At 43.2% G+C, this 18444-nt stretch overlaps 1 protein-coding gene across 1 annotated transcript in view; it reads left to right on the forward strand.

Moving 5' to 3' along the window:
• Positions 1-8607: 8607 nt before the first annotated feature.
• Positions 8608-18444, forward strand: part of MUC13 (mucin 13, cell surface associated) — a gene marked incomplete at its 5' end in the record, with an annotated part of 33008 nt that continues 23171 nt past the window's right edge. Inside the window, 4 exons of the mRNA XM_032629410.1 lie at positions 8608-8918; positions 9018-9091; positions 14075-14197; positions 15140-15246. Coding sequence (XP_032485301.1) covers positions 8608-8918; positions 9018-9091; positions 14075-14197; positions 15140-15246 — 615 coding nt within the window. The remainder of the gene's footprint in view (positions 8919-9017; positions 9092-14074; positions 14198-15139; positions 15247-18444) is intronic.

Here is an 18444-nt window from a genome sequence, read left to right on the forward strand (position 1 = left end):
TTTTTTATTAAAGTATATGAAGTGTAGTTGATTTACAATGTTGTGTTAATTTCTGGTATACAGCAGAGTGATTCAGTTATACATATATATTCTTTTCCATTATGTTTTATCACAGGATATTGACTGTAGTTCCCTGTGCTATACAGTAGGACATTGTTGTTTATTTTATATATAGTAGTTTGTATCTGCTAATCCCAAACTCCTAATTTATCCCTTCTCTTCCCCCTTTCCCCTTTGGTAACCATAAGTTTGTTCTCTACGTCTGTGAGTCTGTTTCTGTTTTGTAAATAAGGTCATATGTATCATATTTTAGATTCCACGTGTAAATGATATCATCTGGTATTTGTCTTTCTCTGTCTGACTTACTTCACTTAGGATTATAATCTCTAGGTCCATCCAAGTTGCTGCAAATGGCATTATTTCATTCATTTTTATGGCTGAGTAATATTTCACTGTAGATATGTACCACTTCTTCTTTATCCATTTGTCTGTTGATGGACATTTAGGCTGCTTCCATGTCTTGGCTATTGTAAATAGTGCTGCTATGAACATTGGGATGCATGTATATTTTCGAATTAGAGTTTTCCCCAGACATATGCCCAGGAGTGGGATTTGTTGGATCATATGGCAACTCTATTTCTGGTGTTTTAAGGAACCTCCATACTGTTCTCCATAGTGGCTGCACCAATTTACATTCCCACCAACAGTCAGTGTAGGAGAGAGAACCCTACGTTTTTCTCACACTGTCATAGTAGAAGAAGCACTTTCCCTTATTGCTGTATCTAAGCTTCCCTTGTGCAATGCTGTCATGTGTTTCAAGGATAGTCACCACATTTATTCCTCTGTTCTTGAATATTAAAAGTTGTCTTAAACTTTTTATAATATACATAATAGTGCAGCAAATGTATTTGTACATATACTTTTCCCTTGAACTGAAAACATTTCCTTAGGATACAGTCCTAAGTGAATTTCTCAGTCAAAAGGTAAGAACATTTTTATGGCTCTTAATACTTGTTGCTGAATTGCCTTTTGGAGGCGGGGGGGATGTAGCATTTGCAAGCATGTTAAATTATCTGCACCCTCACCAGAACTGAACATTATCAATATGAACACTTTTAACAGATGTAAAATGTCATTTCATTTTTGTTCTAGTTAGTAGCATGTCTTTAAAACGAGTGAAAAGTTTAGTATTTTCCCCATACTTCTTTTTTGAATTTTATTTTATTTTTTTATACAGCAGGTTCTTATTAGTTATCCACTTTATCCCATATTTCTTTACTAACTTTATTTTCTCTCTGTGGATAATTTGATTATGACAATCAACTTCTGGAAAAGAAATTATCCAAATGGTGGTGAGTCTGAAGCCCCAGAACGATATCTTATTTACTTGCATTCCCTTATGATGATACCACCATGTTGCAGAATCAAAGTAGCCGAAGAGGGGCTTTTCCAAATCAACTTACAATCCTAAATGGCTTTGACACAGCTCTCTTCTGTTTACCCTATGTCTGAATAGTCGGATATAATTTAAATTAATGGGCCCGTCCTGTCCCTTTCCATAGCCATTAGACCATTGATAAGGTCCCTGCTGAAGTGTAGTTCTCTGGTGACCAGGTAATTGTGGGTAAACTTAGCTCTTTTTAGATGATTCTGCGACTAAGTCACCTAAACAGACCGTTGTTTCTATGGGAAAATGGAGTCTGTGTTTTCGACTTACAGGTATCTAGAATATAGCTGGTGTGGTGCTAATAAATATCACCCCTTTTCCTTGCCCACATTTTGAATCATGTGAGAATTGAGACAAAGAATATGGCAGATGGAGACAAAATATCACTTTCAACAGGAGCTTATTTCGGAGAATGCGGTTTAGGGCTTTCTAATACTGAATCCTTACCTCCCAGCTACAACAGTCCTGAATACCCAGGTTCTCTCCCAGAAGGGTAAGGCAGGATTGGAGCTGAGTATTCCCAGTTTATTCTTCTGAAATAAGTCAGCACACCTCACTTAGGGCAGAGTCAGTAAAGGCACTGAGAGGCCAGGAGCGTGGCGCTCACTGAGCTGCTCCACAGGGAAGGATTCCCATCAGCCACGAGGAAGAAGCATTTCCACAACTGAGAAGCTCTATGTACTTGTCTCTATAGTCCTGGAGTGTTGTAGCCTGGTGTGGCCAGGGTTCAAAGAGGCCTAAGAAAGGATGACTGTGGATTCATACGTTCAGGACTACCTGACCTTCTTGTTGCTCACGTTTTGCCAGGTAAGGCCAGGGAAGAGTCAGGAAGGCAGGTGCCTAGAAGACCTCCATCCCTTCCTGGTCATACTTCCTTGTGTCCTCAGCAGAGAAGTGGAGTAGAAAACCACAGTAGATATCGGCACTGTTGTAATAGAGTGGCATTAGCAGACACTGGCAGTAGTGCTCTGTGGATCCTACTCTCTTGATATCTTGAAACCAGAAAAAGGTAGAGCAGTGGGCTCTTCCTGGTTTAGGAGACAGGATTTGAGACACTGCAGCTAATTATGTGACCTCAGGCCACTTTCTCAATTTTCCAAAATTCCTGGTTAGCCTTTTATAAAGGGAATGTACTAGGTTGAAATGCCATGTAAAAATGGCAGAAAGGGAGAACATATCTGCAATACGTATATAAAGAACACTTGACAACTCAAAAATAAGGAGACAACTCCACTAAAAATGGACAAATGATTTGAAACAAATATGTTTTAAAAGAAGAGCTATGGGGCTTCCCTGGTGGCGCAGTGGTTGAGAGTCCGCCTGCCGATGCAGGGGACATGGGTTCGTGCCCCGGTCCAGGAAGATCCCACATGCCACGGAGTGGCTGGGCCCGTGAGCCATGGCCGCTGAGCCTGCGCGTCTGGAGCCTGTGCTCCGCAATGGGAGAGGCCACAGCAGTGAGAGGCCCGCGTACCACACACACAGAAAAAAAGATGCTCCATCTCATTTGTCGTCAGGAGATGCAAATTAAAACCAAAGTGAGATACCACTACATACCCCTTAGAATGGTTAATATTATAAAGACTGAGAGTAAGCGAGTGTTGGCAAGGATGGGTAGCAACTGGAACTCATATGTTGCTGATGGGAATGTAAAATGGAACAGCTTTGGAAAACAATTTGAGAGTCTGTTAAACGTGAAACATATACCTATCATATGATACAACCATTCCACACCTAAGTATTCACCCAAGAGAAATGAAAGCATGTGACCACACAAAGACTTGTGCGTGAATATTCATAGGACCTTTGTAATAGTCAAAAACTGGAAACAACCCAAATGTCCATCAACAGTTGAATAGATAAACCGGAGTATGTTCACCATATCTATACAATGGAATACTCTTCAGAAATAGGAAAAAACAAACTATTAATATATACAACAACATGAATGAATCTCAAAATAATTGTCCTGAGTCAAAGAAGCCAGACCAAAAAATAACCCCCTCCCAAATGCAGTACATCTGTATGACTCCATTTGTATAAAATTCTAGAAAATACAAATTAATCTGTAGGGACAGAAAGCAATCAGTGGTTACCTTAGACTGGAGGTGTGGGGAAGGGTGAACACAAGAAAACTTTGGGGAATTATGAGAACATTTGATATCTTGATTATGGTGATGGTTTCATGGGTGTGTGTACGTGTCAAAGCTTTAAATGTGTGAGTTTACATAAATTGTACCTCAATAAAGTTGTCAAAGAAGGGAAATATAAAGAAAGGAAACAGGGAAGGAGGAAGAACTGACACACAGTAATACGGATGAATTTCACAAAACGTGCTGAGGGAGAGAAGCTGGACATAAAATAACACATACTGTACGACTCCGTTTATATACAATTCTAGAAAAAGCAAACTAATCTCTAGTGACAGAAAGCAGGTTGGCAGTTGCCTGGGGTTGGGGGTGGAGGACAGAATAGACTGCAAAAGGGCAACAGGAAACTTTTGGGTGTGATCAATGTTCTGTATCTTGATTGTAATGGTGGTTTGACATGAATATACATCTATCAAAGCTCATTGAGTTTTACACTTCAAATGGATTGATTTATTGAAGTAAATTATACCTACCTAAATAAAGTGAATTTTAAAGGACAAAAAGAATTTTAAAAGGCCTTTGTTTAACTCTTGCTGCCAGGGATCATTCAAGCTGAGAATAATGTACCACATATGGGCCCAAGAGTTGTCTTTGCTGGGGTGGGGGGGAATATTTAAATGAGCCTCTCAGCTGTGAAGAGTAAATCCCAAATCCTATTCCTGAATGAAGATTTTTGGGACAACAGGGAACTCGCCTGCTGTGTAACATAAAAATTTTTGTTTTCACTAAGGTTAGAGTGAAAACTCTGGCTAATATTCACGAGGTGTTATTGGCTTCATTCCTCTGCCTGCGGCCAAATGCAGTGGGGTGGGGGTCCTGGATTTGAAAGAGGGAGGACTGGATTAAAAAGACCTTCATCCAAGTGATAAAGCTGGTTCCGGAAACGTGGTGAGAGGTCAGGGGCTGAGGAATAAGAGGTGAGTAGGGGACCTGCGAGGGGGGACCTGGCCCATGAACAACCACGAGTCAAGAGATCAAGTCATCTGTTTTAAGGTATTCTCTTTCTGCACTGTATTTTCCCTTCCTTGATCTGTCACACACAAACTCTCAGTAAAGTTCTATTAAAGGTTACAATTTGATATTCACTGCCTCTGAGGACATTAATGGGGGGTCATGTCCAGGTACAGTGATATGTGGGGAACCAGGGAAGCTTGGAGACCTGAATTCAAAGTTCCTAGAAGTGACCGTCAGAGAGGCCCAGAGTGGTGGTCCACAGTGAAAGGTGATAAAAGCTCCGCAACAAACAGTCTGGAGAAACACGGTGAGGACTCCTCAGGGATTCTCAGAACTATAGCTGGAGGAAACTGTGGATTTCCTGCACTCCAGCTGAGGGAGAAGAGCACAGACTATATTACTGAGTGTTTAAAGGAACGGTGACCTCATAAAAGGTGGTAGCTTGGGGATGTTTGGAATATAAAGAGATTAATTAACACCCCCCTCTGCTCCCCAGTCTCCCAAGGATGTTTGGACTGTCCTGAGTTATTTTGGACTATGAGACTAAAATAATCCATAACTCCTGGTTCGCCTCTTCTATCTCAAAAGCTCGGAAGGGACCTACGCTATATGACCAAACCCTAACTAGTAATTGCCTTTGTCTGGTTTGACGTCAGTAAATTACTGGACTTTGAACCTGAGAGAGAGTTAAAAAGAAAGATAGCTGGAGGGAAATCATTTTCTCCCTGGATTACCTAGCAAGAACAGCTAAAATGAAAGCCTTCACTCACCTCAGTCTTCTTGCCCACCTTTTTCTAATCTCAGGTAAGGAACATTTAAAAATTTTTAATTCTTTTAATCATGTTTGTTGTCTCTGGGATAGAATCAGCAGGCTTAAGTTTAATTCCCACGGCCCCATTAGGTGGACTATTTTGTGAAGTTTCCTCTCCAACTGGGCTCAAAGACACAAGGCATTTCAGTCTGTGATGAAGGCAGATAGAACAGTAGTAAAAGGAAGCTTCTGGACTAAGATTTGGGGTTCAGCAAGCCAGAGATTTGTCCCTGAGAACCCTGAGGCCAGACAAGAACAACTTGGTAGTTCCAAGGGCTCAGTGCCCTAGAATCCCCTTCTCTTTAACCTTCAGATGTCATTTGGGTCCTAATGCAGAGCAGGGACCTGGTTTAATCCCTGAATGTGGCATCAAGAGTTCTTTTTTGCCCCCTTACTCATGGGGGTCAAGGCATACCTCTGGGCAAATCCCTTAATCCCTCTGAGTATTGGTGGGCATGGACACAGGTTAAGCCCTTGATAAGTGAGAGTAGTAGGAGGAACAGGGTAGCAGCTGTCGAGATGGCCAGCTGCTGAACTATTTTCTTGCTCCTGGGAGAGCATTGGCCTATGAATGACTGGTTAAGCCCAGCCCTGTTCAAGGTGAAGAGCCAGATTCTGTCATCCAGGGGCTTCCAGACCCAAACGGGAATTAGGCAACATCTTCGACAGTTTTCTATATCCAAAGGTTTACAAATAGCTTCCTCACTAAAACTTTTCCTTTTAATAATTTTTTTAACCGATTGTCATTGTCAGAGCTCTTAGAGACAATTAAGGGTTCTAGAAAAGTGATTATAGGATCACTAAGAGTACGCTACCCCATGTGTCCAGGGGTTCCTAAGATTTGAAAAAAGGCAGCTTTGATGATCAGCATAGCCCTTAGGGCAAAAACCACCTGTATTCATCTTATTCTTTAAAAAGTTCATGTCTCTAGAATTACGAATGGGTAAACATCACTAGAAAACATTTTGAAGAAGTTTAATACATTAAATACCTTAATGAGGTATTTTTATTTCATCATTCTTTAAACACAACCCCTTCCCTACCATCCCTCAGCTAACTAGCGATGTAATGGAAAATTGGGACAATTGGCTGTAAATTGTAAAAAGACAGAAGGAGGCATGGCCAGGTGGTAAACAGCTCCACCTGGTGGCATTTTCAATTGCACTCACTGAGAACTACTCTGAGGAATATTGAACTCAGATCGACAGCTCTGCAACTACAGGCATAAATGATATTACATCTTGTAATAATATGACATGTTGATATTAATATATAATTGGTTTCATATTATAAATTGTGTTAATATATTATAATTAATAATAATACAATTAATATTAACTCCATATTTTTCTACCAGTTGAACATCATATTTTTCAGTAACTTTTTTTTTTTTTTTTTTTCGCCGTGCCTCGCGGCTTGCGGGATCTCAGTTCCCTGACTAGGGTTGGAACCCGGGCCACAGCAGTGATAGCCTGGAATCCTAACCACTAGGCCACCCAGGGAAATCTCCAGTAACATTTTTCCAGTTTTGTCCGTTTAATTTTTAATTGTATTTATTGTGGGTTTTTTTTTTTAAGAAGTCGTCATGTATTTTCATTTTTAATGTAATCCACTACATTTATTTTTCAGACAAAAAAAACGGATTGGGTACTAATTAGTATTAAATAATAGCAACTGTCATTATATATTCAATGTTATATCTTCTGAAACTTAATATCTTTGTTCCTCCAGCCGAGAACCAAACTGCTTCAAGCTCAGCCTCCTCTAATGCAATAAGCAATTATTAAAGCTACAGTGACTTGAGGTTCAATGTTCACATTCAGCAAGTTTAAATCCACTCTTATGTGATTTTTGAAACCTTATTTATTAACTGAAAATATTGCTTGCTGATAAAACTTGCTCAGATGCTATCGCTGAATGTACAAGTCACTGATTATGCCAATACAACAAAGATAACCACACGTTTGAGGATTGCAATGAGCCAGACATTCACTGAAAAAAAAAAAATACAACGAAACAAAACTCACACAATATCTGAGAAACTGGACATTTTGTATCAGTGTTTTGAAGTGTTTCATTAATATCTTAAGACAAGTGTATCAAAACCTTGGCATGATTTAAAGTCGGCAATTTTATTTTTACTAACATCAGAAATTTGTGCCTGTGCCACAGGTGTTGCTGTAACTCCTGCCAACACCACAAGCACTCCTACTTCTACCACAGACGTGCTTACTCCTGCTCCTACCGACACCACGAGCGCTCCTCCTTCCACCACAGGCCCCGCGGCTCCTACCCACACCACGAGCGCTCCTCCTTCCACCACAGGCCCCGCGGCTCCTACCCACACCACGAGCGCTCCTCCTTCCACCACAGGCCCCGCGGCTCCTACCGACACCACGAGCGCTCCTCCTTCCACCACAGGCCCCGCGGCTCCTACCCACACCACGAGCGCTCCTCCTTCCACCACAGGCCCCGCGGCTCCTACCCACACCACGAGCGCTCCTCCTTCCACCACAGGCCCCGCGGCTCCTACCGACACCACGAGCGCTCCTCCTTCCACCACAGGCCCCGCGGCTCCTACCGACACCACGAGCGCTCCTCCTTCCACCACAGGCCCCGCGGCTCCTACCGACACCACGAGCGCTCCTCCTTCCACCACAGGCCCCGCGGCTCCTACCGACACCACGAGCGCTCCTCCTTCCACCACAGGCCCCGCGGCTCCTACCGACACCACGAGCGCTCCTCCTTCCACCACAGGCCCCGCGGCTCCTACCCACACCACGAGCGCTCCTCCTTCCACCACAGGCCCCGCGGCTCCTACCCACACCACGAGCGCTCCTCCTTCCACCACAGGCCCCGCGGCTCCTACCCACACCACGAGCGCTCCTCCTTCCACCACAGGCCCCGCGGCTCCTACCCACACCACGAGCGCTCCTCCTTCCACCACAGGCCCCGCGGCTCCTACCGACACCACGAGCGCTCCTCCTTCCACCACAGGCCCCGCGGCTCCTACCGACACCACGAGCGCTCCTCCTTCCACCACAGGCCCCGCGGCTCCTACCGACACCACGAGCGCTCCTCCTTCCACCACAGGCCCCGCGGCTCCTACCGACACCACGAGCGCTCCTCCTTCCACCACAGGCCCCGCGGCTCCTACCGACACCACGAGCGCTCCTCCTTCCACCACAGGCCCCGCGGCTCCTAACACCACAAGCACTCCTACTTCTACCACAGACGTTGCTGTAACTCCTGCCACCACCACGAGCGCTCCTACTTCTACCACAGACCCTACAGCTCCTACCAAAACCACGAGTGCTCCTACTTCTACCACAGACGTTGCTGTAACTCCTGCCACCACCACGAGTGCTCCTACTTCTACCACAGACCCTACAGCTCCTACCAAAACCACGAGTGCTCCTACTTCTACCACAGACGTTGCTGTAACTCCTGCCACCACCACGAGCACTCCTACTTCTACCACAGACGTTGCTGTAACTCCTGCCACCACCACGAGTGCTCCTACTTCTACCACAGACCCTACAGCTCCTACCAAAACCACGAGTGCTCCTACTTCTACCACAGACGTTGCTGTAACTCCTGCCACCACCACAAGCGCTCCTACTTCTACCACAGACCCTACAGCTCCTACCAAAACCACGAGCGCTCCTACTTCTACCACAGGCCCTGCAGCTCTTGCCACCAAAACGAGTACACCTACTCCCTCCACAGGTAAGAGCAATTCGCTCAAAGCTTCTCACTGAGGAGTCACAGTATTTTGGAGGAGGGTAGGTAAGTTTGTTCTACCAGAGTAGGGAAGTGCATATAAAGAGACCCAAGGTGTCCTTGGATATGAACCCCTCCAATTAAAAAGTCTGGGTCGCACGGGCTAATAGTAATGGCAGACATGCTAAACGATTACCTGTTCCATTCTCCTTTCCTCAAGTTATTTGCCAGATGTGGAATATTTTTATGAACTTGGACTTTTCAAAGCTACTTTTCCAGCTTCCCTCTCCCTGGTAGATTTTTGCAAATAGTTTCATCTTCTCTGAGGTCAGGTGCAAATAAGCACTGACTCTCCAGCCCCACTGGTCTAGATCCCTGGTCTACTGAAGAAAAGAGTCACTTCTATCCTGATTCCTCATCAAATGTTATGGAAAAATTATGACATTACAAAGGTAGCTGATCACAATTTAGAATTTGAGCTAATTCATGGAATTTGAGCCTGAGAGATTAAAAAGCCAAACAACGGCAGTACTCAAACAGTCCTAGACATGACCAGAGCCGTGGTCCAAAGGACAGATATTTGGGGCTACTATCTAAGAGATGATGATTGACCTCAAGCCCAAGTTATTGAAACAGAAAGCACTTGCCTCATTTCCCAAAGTTTAGAGCAGGGGTCAGTAAACTTTATCAGTGAAGGCAAACTAATAAATGTTTCAGGTTTTGTGGGCCATGATAAGGTCTCTCTTACAACTACTCCACTCTGCCATATTAGCATCAAAGCAGCCATGGACAATATACAAATGAATGTGCCTGATTGTGTATCAATAAAACTTTATTTACAAAAACAGAGGACTGGCCAGCATTGGCTCTCAAGTCATAGTTTGCCAACCCCTGGTCTTAAAGAATCCTCAAACCTAGGCTTAAAGGGTCTAGATAAACCCTGTTATTCTCAGTTAGGGAAACTGAGGCCCAGTGAGGGCAGCAACTTACCCAGGGTCAAAGAGCAAGTTGATGTTTCCCTATACTTACTTCTTTTGTCTTCCCCAGTGTTCTGCAATAGATCTAAGAAATGGATGATTAAGCAAATGGAACCAGAGCCTGTATCAAAACCTGGCTCCCAATCTTCTTTCATGTTTGCAGGGGCCGCTCTGAAGGCTAGGGCAACAGGGACACAGCTACACAATCAGTTCTCCTGCAGTCAGGAAAGGGAGCTTTTTTTCTTTTTTTTTCGGTACATGGGCCTCTCACTGCTATGGCCTCTCCCGTTGCGGAGCACAGGCTCCAGACGCGCAGGCTCAGCGGCCGTGGCTCACGGGCCCAGCCGCTCCGCGGCATGTGGGATCTTCCCGGACAGGGGCACGATCCCGCGTCCCCTGCATCGGCAGGCAGACTCTCAACCACTGCGTCACCAGGGAAGCCCAAAAGGGAGCTTTTTAAGCTGTTTCTGCTTCCCCAGACACTCTCTCAGAGTAAGGCAGTCTTCTTGTGTTCTGGCCCTACACTAACTACGGGGCATGGGCCCAATCACTTCTCTCTTGGCTTCAACATACTCACAGTTAATAAGATGTGATTGAACTAAATAGCCACCAAAATCCTTTTCCCACTGTAACATCCTGTGATTTTATTCCTGGCACACAGAAAAACTAACAAGTCTGTCCTCTATTGCCAGGGAGGAAGCACACCAGGAGTTATATGAGCAGTATATCCAGAATGGAGCTGCACTCAGTTTTTTCCCTAGGATTTGCCAAATCATCCTTGCAATGTGGCTGAGGCTTTTTAAAAAGCCATTTACTTTACTTAGAATAGTGGTTTATACCTTCTCAGAGAGGTGACCCTTACTGTTGTCTGTGAGGTACTGCACTACGCCTCCTGTGTCCCAGGTAGCCTGTTTTTTTCACTCTTATAAAACTTTTTTCAATAGACTTTGTTTTTAGAGCAGTCTTAGATTCACAGCAAAATCAAAAGGAAGGTAGAGTTCGCATATTTCCCTAGGCCCACAGCTGCATAGCCTCCCTTATTATCAGCTTTCCTCCCCAGAGGGTACATTTTGTTTTTTTGCATTACGCGGGCCTCTCACTGTTGTGGCCTCTCCCGTTGTGGAGCACAGGCTCTGGACGCGCAGTCTCAGCGGCCATGGCTCACGGGCCTAGCCACTCTGCGGCATGTGGGATCTTCCCGGACCGGGGCACGGACCTGTGTCCCCTGCATCGGCAGGCGGACTCCCAACCACTGCGCCACCAGGGAAGCCCCAGAGGGTACATTTGATGAATCTATATTGACCCATGATAATCACCCCAAGTCCAGTTTACATTAGGGTTTACTGTTGGTGTTGTATATTCTGTAGGTTTGGATAAACGTATAATGACATGTATCCATCATTATGGTATCATAAAGACTATTTTCACCTTCCTAACAATCTCTGCCCATTCATCCCTTCCTCCCTGCTAACCCCTGGCAACCCCTGATCTTTTTACGGTCGCCGTAGTTTTGCCTTTTTCAGGACGTCATGTAGTTGGAATCACAGTATGTGGCGTTTTCAGATTAGCTTCTTTTACTTAGTAATATGCATTTAAGATTCCCCCATGTCAATTTTCAAGGCCTGAACACTGAATAATATTCCATTGTCTGGCTGTAGCCATTTGTTTATCCACTCACCTACTGAAGGACATCTTGGTTGCTTCCAGGTTTTGGCAGTCATGAAGAAAACGGCTATAAGTATTCGTTTGCAGGGTTTTGAGTGGGTCTAAGTTGATAAATAATAAGTGAATACTCAGCATTTACACTGAGTAAATACTAAAGCATGCACTTGTGGGGTCATATGGTTAAGAGTATGTTTACTTCTGTAAGAAGCTGCCTGCCTGTCTTCTAAGGTGGCTGCACCATTTTACACTCCCAACCAGTATCAGAGCTCCTCACCAGTACTGTTTTATTTATTTTTTATAAAAGTCAATTAGGCCCACAGTCATGGAAAAAGAAGCTTAAATGGGGCAAAACTAAATCTCCCTCCTATCCTAGACCCCTAGGACCCAGACCCCCAGTTTTCTTCCCCAGAGGCAACTTCTGTGGCTAGTTTTTTGTGTTTGTGCAAATACAAACACATAGACTTATATGTTTCTATGTATTCCCCTCCTTTTAAAAAAATATTCATTTAGTTAGTTAGTTTTGGCTGCCTTGGGTCTTCGTTGCTGCATACAGGCTTTTCTCTAGTTGTGGTGAGCAGGGGCTACTCTTCGTTGCGGTGCGCGGGCTTCTCATTGCGGTGGCTTCTCTTGTTGCAGAGCATGGGCCCTAGGTGCGCGGGCTTCAGTAGTTGTGGCACGCGGGCTCAGTAGTTGTGGCGCACGGGCTTAGCTGATCCGCGGCATGTGGAATCTTCCCAGAGCAGGGCTCGAACCCGTGTCCCCTGCATTGACAGGCAGATTCTTAACCACTGCACCACCAGGGAGATCCCCCCACCTTTTTTTTTTTTTTTTTATCATAAGAGAGAGCATGTTATTTCTGGCTATATACCCAGGAATGGAATCGCTGGATCACATGGTAGTTCTATTTTCAGTTTTTACCACATGATCCAGCAATTCCATTCCCGGGTATATATCCAGAGAAATGAAAATACCAATTTGAAAAGATACATGCGCATGATAGAATATTACTCAGCCATAAAAAGAATGAAATTCTGCCTTTTGCAGCATTGTGGATGGACCTAGAGAATATTATGCTTAGTGAAATAAGTCAGAGAAAGACAAATACTGTATGAAATCACTTATATGTGGAATCTAAAAAATAATACAAATGAGTGTATATGCAAAACAAAAACCGACTCACAGATAGAGAAAACAAACTTATGGTTACCAAAGGGGAGAGGGACAAATTAGGGGTATGGGATTAACAGATACAAACTACTATGTATAAAATAGATAAGCAACAATGATATATTATATAGCACAGGGAATTATAGCCATTATCTTGTAATAACTTATAATGTAGTATAACCTCCAAAAATACTGAATCACTGGACTGTATACTTGAAACTAATGTAATATTGTAAATCAACTATACGTCAATAAAAAAGAGACAATGTTATACACGTCGTACCTCATATGTAGTCTCTCTTTTTTTTTTTTAAGCATTGATTTGCACCTACAGGATTATAAGAATCTTAAGACAGCTCTGAAGGTTGTCAGTTACTTAATCTATCCTGAAATCAAAGCTCAGGATCATTTCATTTGACAGAGATAAAGGAAATGACTAGCCAAGATCACCATTTGGCCACTGACCTAACTTCCCTTCTTGGATCCCGTCAGTTCTCCAAAGATAAGAAAGACGCTGCACCCTGCCTGCTCTAGGAGTCCTGGCCAGTGGTGTAGAAACCGTTGTAATATTCTTCTCTCCATTTATTCAGGTCATCCACTCAGAAAGCCAGAGAGTAGAGTGACCCTTCATCACTTCCTCTTAGAATTTTCACTGAGTTTATCCACACTGTTCCCTTACTCTCCCTTGCCTTTCCTCGTGGGTCTGTATACCATGTATGCTAACCAGAATACAATATCTAGTTTCTTTGGGGAGCTTTTGGCCTGATCTTCCCTATAAGTCAATTATTCATATCTTCAAAAAAAAATATGATGCTTTCTCTAAAATTGTTTTGGAGAGTTCTACCTAGTGTTAGAGAACCAGACATCAAGGTTCTGGAGGATCCTTGAGGTCCAAAGTATTTCTTTACTCCTTGGAGTTAGAAGACTGCTGTCTTTCTCTGAGCAGACTCTTACCCACCAACCTCTGACCTTTACTGTTGACAAGCGCTTGGCTCTAGAATTTTAGCAACAAACTTCCTAGAAACATAAGAAAATATGTATTTGTTTCAGCTGTTCTAAGGGTGTGCCATGGAGTAACACAGCCAAGGAATAGAAAGTGCCCAGGAGATTTAAAAGTATGTTTCTTGGTGTTATTTGTTGTTATCCTATGGATTTTTAATCTCTTTCTACTGTATCTCAGGTTCCAGAAGCCCTTGCCAAAAGGATCCCTGTAAGGGTGATTCTTCATGTGTTAATCTGCATGATACACGGTTTTGCCTGTGTTTAGAAGGGTATTACTATAACTCTTCTACATGCAATAAAGGTGAGTTACAAAGGATGAATCATGGAGAGCTGCACCTCAGACCTAAGTGGAATAGAAAACTTAAAATAATGACAAAAAGAGCTTCCAGAATACTAAAGTTAGAGGAAAATTTGGAGGCAACAAAGGCCAGCCAAGTAGAAAAAACTTCCTGTCTCTATCTCAATGGAAATAGACCAATTCAGATTTGTGAGCTAGTCCTAGAGGTACGGGAGTAGATGGGTCCCTTCACTTCAACCGTTCAAGGGAACGGTGCCATGGGGTCAAAATGAGAATGATAGATGTCGGAGTCCCTGGAAAAGTACACAGGCTGCATAAATACAAAGTGGTGCTGTTACATGGGGACACTGATGCAGCATGAGGTGATTTCCTAAAACCACAGAGTCAGACGAGCCAGGAACCTGGTCTCTGACCTTGGTTCAGTTCTCTGTCATAGGATTTGCTGGTTCTATAACAGCAAACCCTATTTTTGGAGACTTAGGAGCCTCTTAGCTCTGGAAATGAACTTTAAGAGCAAAGCGACCCTATACTTTTTTGGTTACATCAGCTGGGCGCTATGAAAGTCCAAGGCTGTTTCCTGAGTTACATGTTTTTGTCTGTTTTATGAATGAGCAATATCCCTCCTTGCCAGAACAGACCAACTGTACAGGAAATGAATGCATTGTGTTGGCCACAGAAATTAGAGATATCCCCAAAGCCAAAAGAATGTTCCTGTTTTTAGCACTAATACTCTCATTTCTGGGGATCCACTCTAAGTAAATGACTCCATATGTAGGAAGGTTTGTGCATGAAGATGTTCTTTGCAACTGTTTTTCTCCCTCTTAAATAATTGGAAGCACTGAAAACAAAAAATGACTGCATCAATGAAGGAAAGATGTATTTCATAGAATATTATGTAGCCTTCTTTACATTAAATATCACAGAGAGATTCTGCTTGAATTTCAGGAAAGATATTCCCTGGTACGATTATGGTCAATATATTATCTACATCTGGCTTAGAAGATGAAAATTCTGTGGCCTATCAGGAATTACACTTGAATATTACTGGATTTGTAAGTATTTTCCAAACATCCTTCCTCTATAAATATTCTTTATTCTAACACTGACTTGTAGAGTGTAGACTGGTATTCAGGTGGTACATGCTGGTACAGCTGTACCGGTGGATCAAGTAGTGAAATGCATGCTTATTGGTTTGTAAACAGTAGCTGTTCCAAACTCCTGCGGGCCACTGCTTCCTGGTTGCCCAGGCTCCTCCTCTGGGACCCTGGGTCCTCACCGTGATCCTGCACCTAGAGGGGTAACATCTGGCACAGCAGAGGGCCTTTAGAAGCCACCTCCAGCCATGCCATACTCATTCATACAGAAATATTCTTAAATATTTTTAAGTGGACAGAGAAATGTAATGCTGTTTTAAAATAAATTACTTCCATAGAATTGAAGAGAAAAAAATTAACGATGATTTTTTTTTCCTTTTTACAATCAAATTTGCATACTAGTCTGGCTTTTTTAATGTCTGGAAGAGGAACTCCATCTGAATTATATGTTACTTCTTTTTCCCATTGTCAAAAATGTCAAAATGAACAACAGCTTCATTTCATTTTGATTATTGTGAGTGTGTCGACATGAAAGAGATGGAGATCTCTATTCTGGAACCACAGATGTCAGACCTGGAAGGTCTTAGAGAGGGTGTCCAGCCAGTGTTTCTCAAAATTTAGTTTTGAAGGGAAAAATGTTAGCTTGGAAATATGTCTTAGAACTCTAGGTGGAGAAACACTTTATTTTTAATTTTTTTAACATCTTTATTGGAGTATAATTGCTTTACCGTGGTGTGTTAGTTTCTGCTTTATAACAAAGTGAATCACCTATACATATACATATATCCCCATATCTCCTCCCTCTTGCATCTCCCTCCCTCCCACCCTCCCTATCCCACTGCTGTAGTGCTATGCAGCTGCTTCCCACTAGCTATCCATTTTAATTTTGGTAGTATATATAAGTCCATGCCACTCTCTCAATTCGTCCCAGCTTACCCTTCCCCCTTCCCCCTTCCCATGTCCTCAAGTCCATTCTCTACGTCTGCATCTTTATTCCTGTCCTGCCCCTAGGCTCGTCAGAACAATTTTTTCTTTTTAGATTCCATATATATGTGTTAGCAGACGGTATTTGTTTTTCTCTTTCTGACTTACTTCACTCTGTATGACAGTCTCTAGGTCCATCCACCTCACTACAGATAACTCAATTTCGTTTCTTTTTATGGCTGAGTAATATTCCATTGTGTATATGTGCCACATCTTCTTTATGCATTCATCTGTCGATGGACACTTAGATTGCTTCCATGTCCTGGCTATTGTAAATAGAGCTGCAATGGACATTGTGGTACATGACTCTTTTTGAATTATGGTTTCTCAGGGTATATGCCCAGTAGTGGGATTGCTGGGTCGTATGGGTAGTTCTATTTTTAGTTTTTTAAGGAACCTCCATACTGTTCTCCATAGTGGCTGTACCAATTCACATTCCCACCAACAGTGCAAGAGGGTTCTCTTGGAGAAACACTTTAAAAAACTAACATCTTAATGGGGGCCCAGGAAGCACAGTGGCCATGAAAATGGACCAAAAAGTACAGAATAACAGTCAAGGATCAGGAAGGCTAAGTAACTGACCGAAGGTCACCCAGCTGATGAGTGAGGATGGGGGATTTGAACCCAGACCTGCCTGACCTCAGGGCTGCTTCTCCTTCCCCGCTGGCTCTGTTGTGCAATGAGATCTGGGCAGGCCTGTTAGCATGGTTCCTGCCCTCCTGCCCAGTCCTGCAGCCCTTCAGACTGAGAGGTGTATATCCGCAAATCCTCAAAGGGTGACCTGATAGAAGAAAAAAAATGGAAGACCGTTTTCCTATGCCAGATGCTAATTTTGCAATCTCATTTTTTGGGATTAAGAAAATTAAAAGTGCAAAAAGTGGTCAGTAGGGGAGCTGGATAGAACCTTGGAGGTCATCCAGTGAACTTGTTCCTAGGTAGATTCCCAGGGCCCTGATGGTTTACAGAAATACCAGCTCTTCCTGATATGTAAAAGAATTAAAAGGAATATGGACATATTCTGGATACAAGGTTGCCCAGACTAACTAGAGCATCAAATGTATTTGAATTTGACTAGAATAAAAGAGAAATGATTTAACATCTTTTTAAATGACATTGGTTGCCATGATTTTTTTAAATGTGGGGTCCCCATGGGAGAAAAATAATAAAATTCTTGGATATATAATAAAAAAATTTGCACCAACCCAGTTCAACATTCATGTAATAAATATGGAGATGGGGTCCAAAGAGAGGAAGACATGTCCAAGGTCATGTCTTTCACAGTTAAGTCATTCAATCATCGGTCAACTGGTGTTTGTTGAGTGTTTCCTAGGGATTGCCCTGCGCTGAGTGCTATGGAATAGGCATGGGGATGGGCAGGTGGCAGGCGGTAGGGGGGTGTCATAAGAAAGAGAAAATGAACCCCATTCTTGGCATCAAAAAACTTATGTTCTAATTGAGACCCCCATGCTACCTCCACCTTACCCCTGCCAGAGGTCCCAGCTTAATCTCTGGCCACTTGTTAACAAGTGTCTAGAATTGTCTCTGCTCTTAGAACGCAACTCAGGCCTAAGAAGATCTACCTGTGCTGGAGCCCCTTCCAGCTCACAAAGCCATGTATCATATATTCTATCTCACTTTCTATGCATGATAGCCCTGTGTGGTGGGAATTACTGCTATCTCAAATTTTCCAATGAGAACGTGAGGTTCAAAGCAGTTAAATTTTGCAAAAGCTAAGCGGAGAAGTTTGGCAGCCCAGCCTGCTGCCTTCTGAGGCACACTGCTTCTGAGCATTGGTGTGGGCTGCTCCTTCTTCCACTTCCTGGCCCCGCACTACCTACTGAAATGCTTTACAACAGCCCATCTCCTCTATGAAGCCCTCTCTGATTCTCTGCGACTAGATGAGAGTTTCTTTGAACCTCCACGGTAGATTCTACTCTCTCTGTCACTTACCTCTCTCAACTTCATGGTGTAACCTCTTATTTGATCAGAGGCTGGGTCTGCCCATCTTGGTAATCTCTATGTCTCAGGCATGATGCCTTGGTAAGGTAGGCATTTAAGTCTTCCTTAGGTAAACTGATGAGTGTATAAAGTATGCATATATGTAAGTCTAACAGTAACTTTGAAAAGACAAAACAAGTCAGTCACGTTATTTTTAAGAGTATTGATTTGGCT

The sequence above is a fragment of the Phocoena sinus genome, chromosome 4, assembly GCF_008692025.1.
Source record: "Phocoena sinus isolate mPhoSin1 chromosome 4, mPhoSin1.pri, whole genome shotgun sequence".
Lineage (NCBI taxonomy): Eukaryota > Metazoa > Chordata > Mammalia > Artiodactyla > Phocoenidae > Phocoena > Phocoena sinus.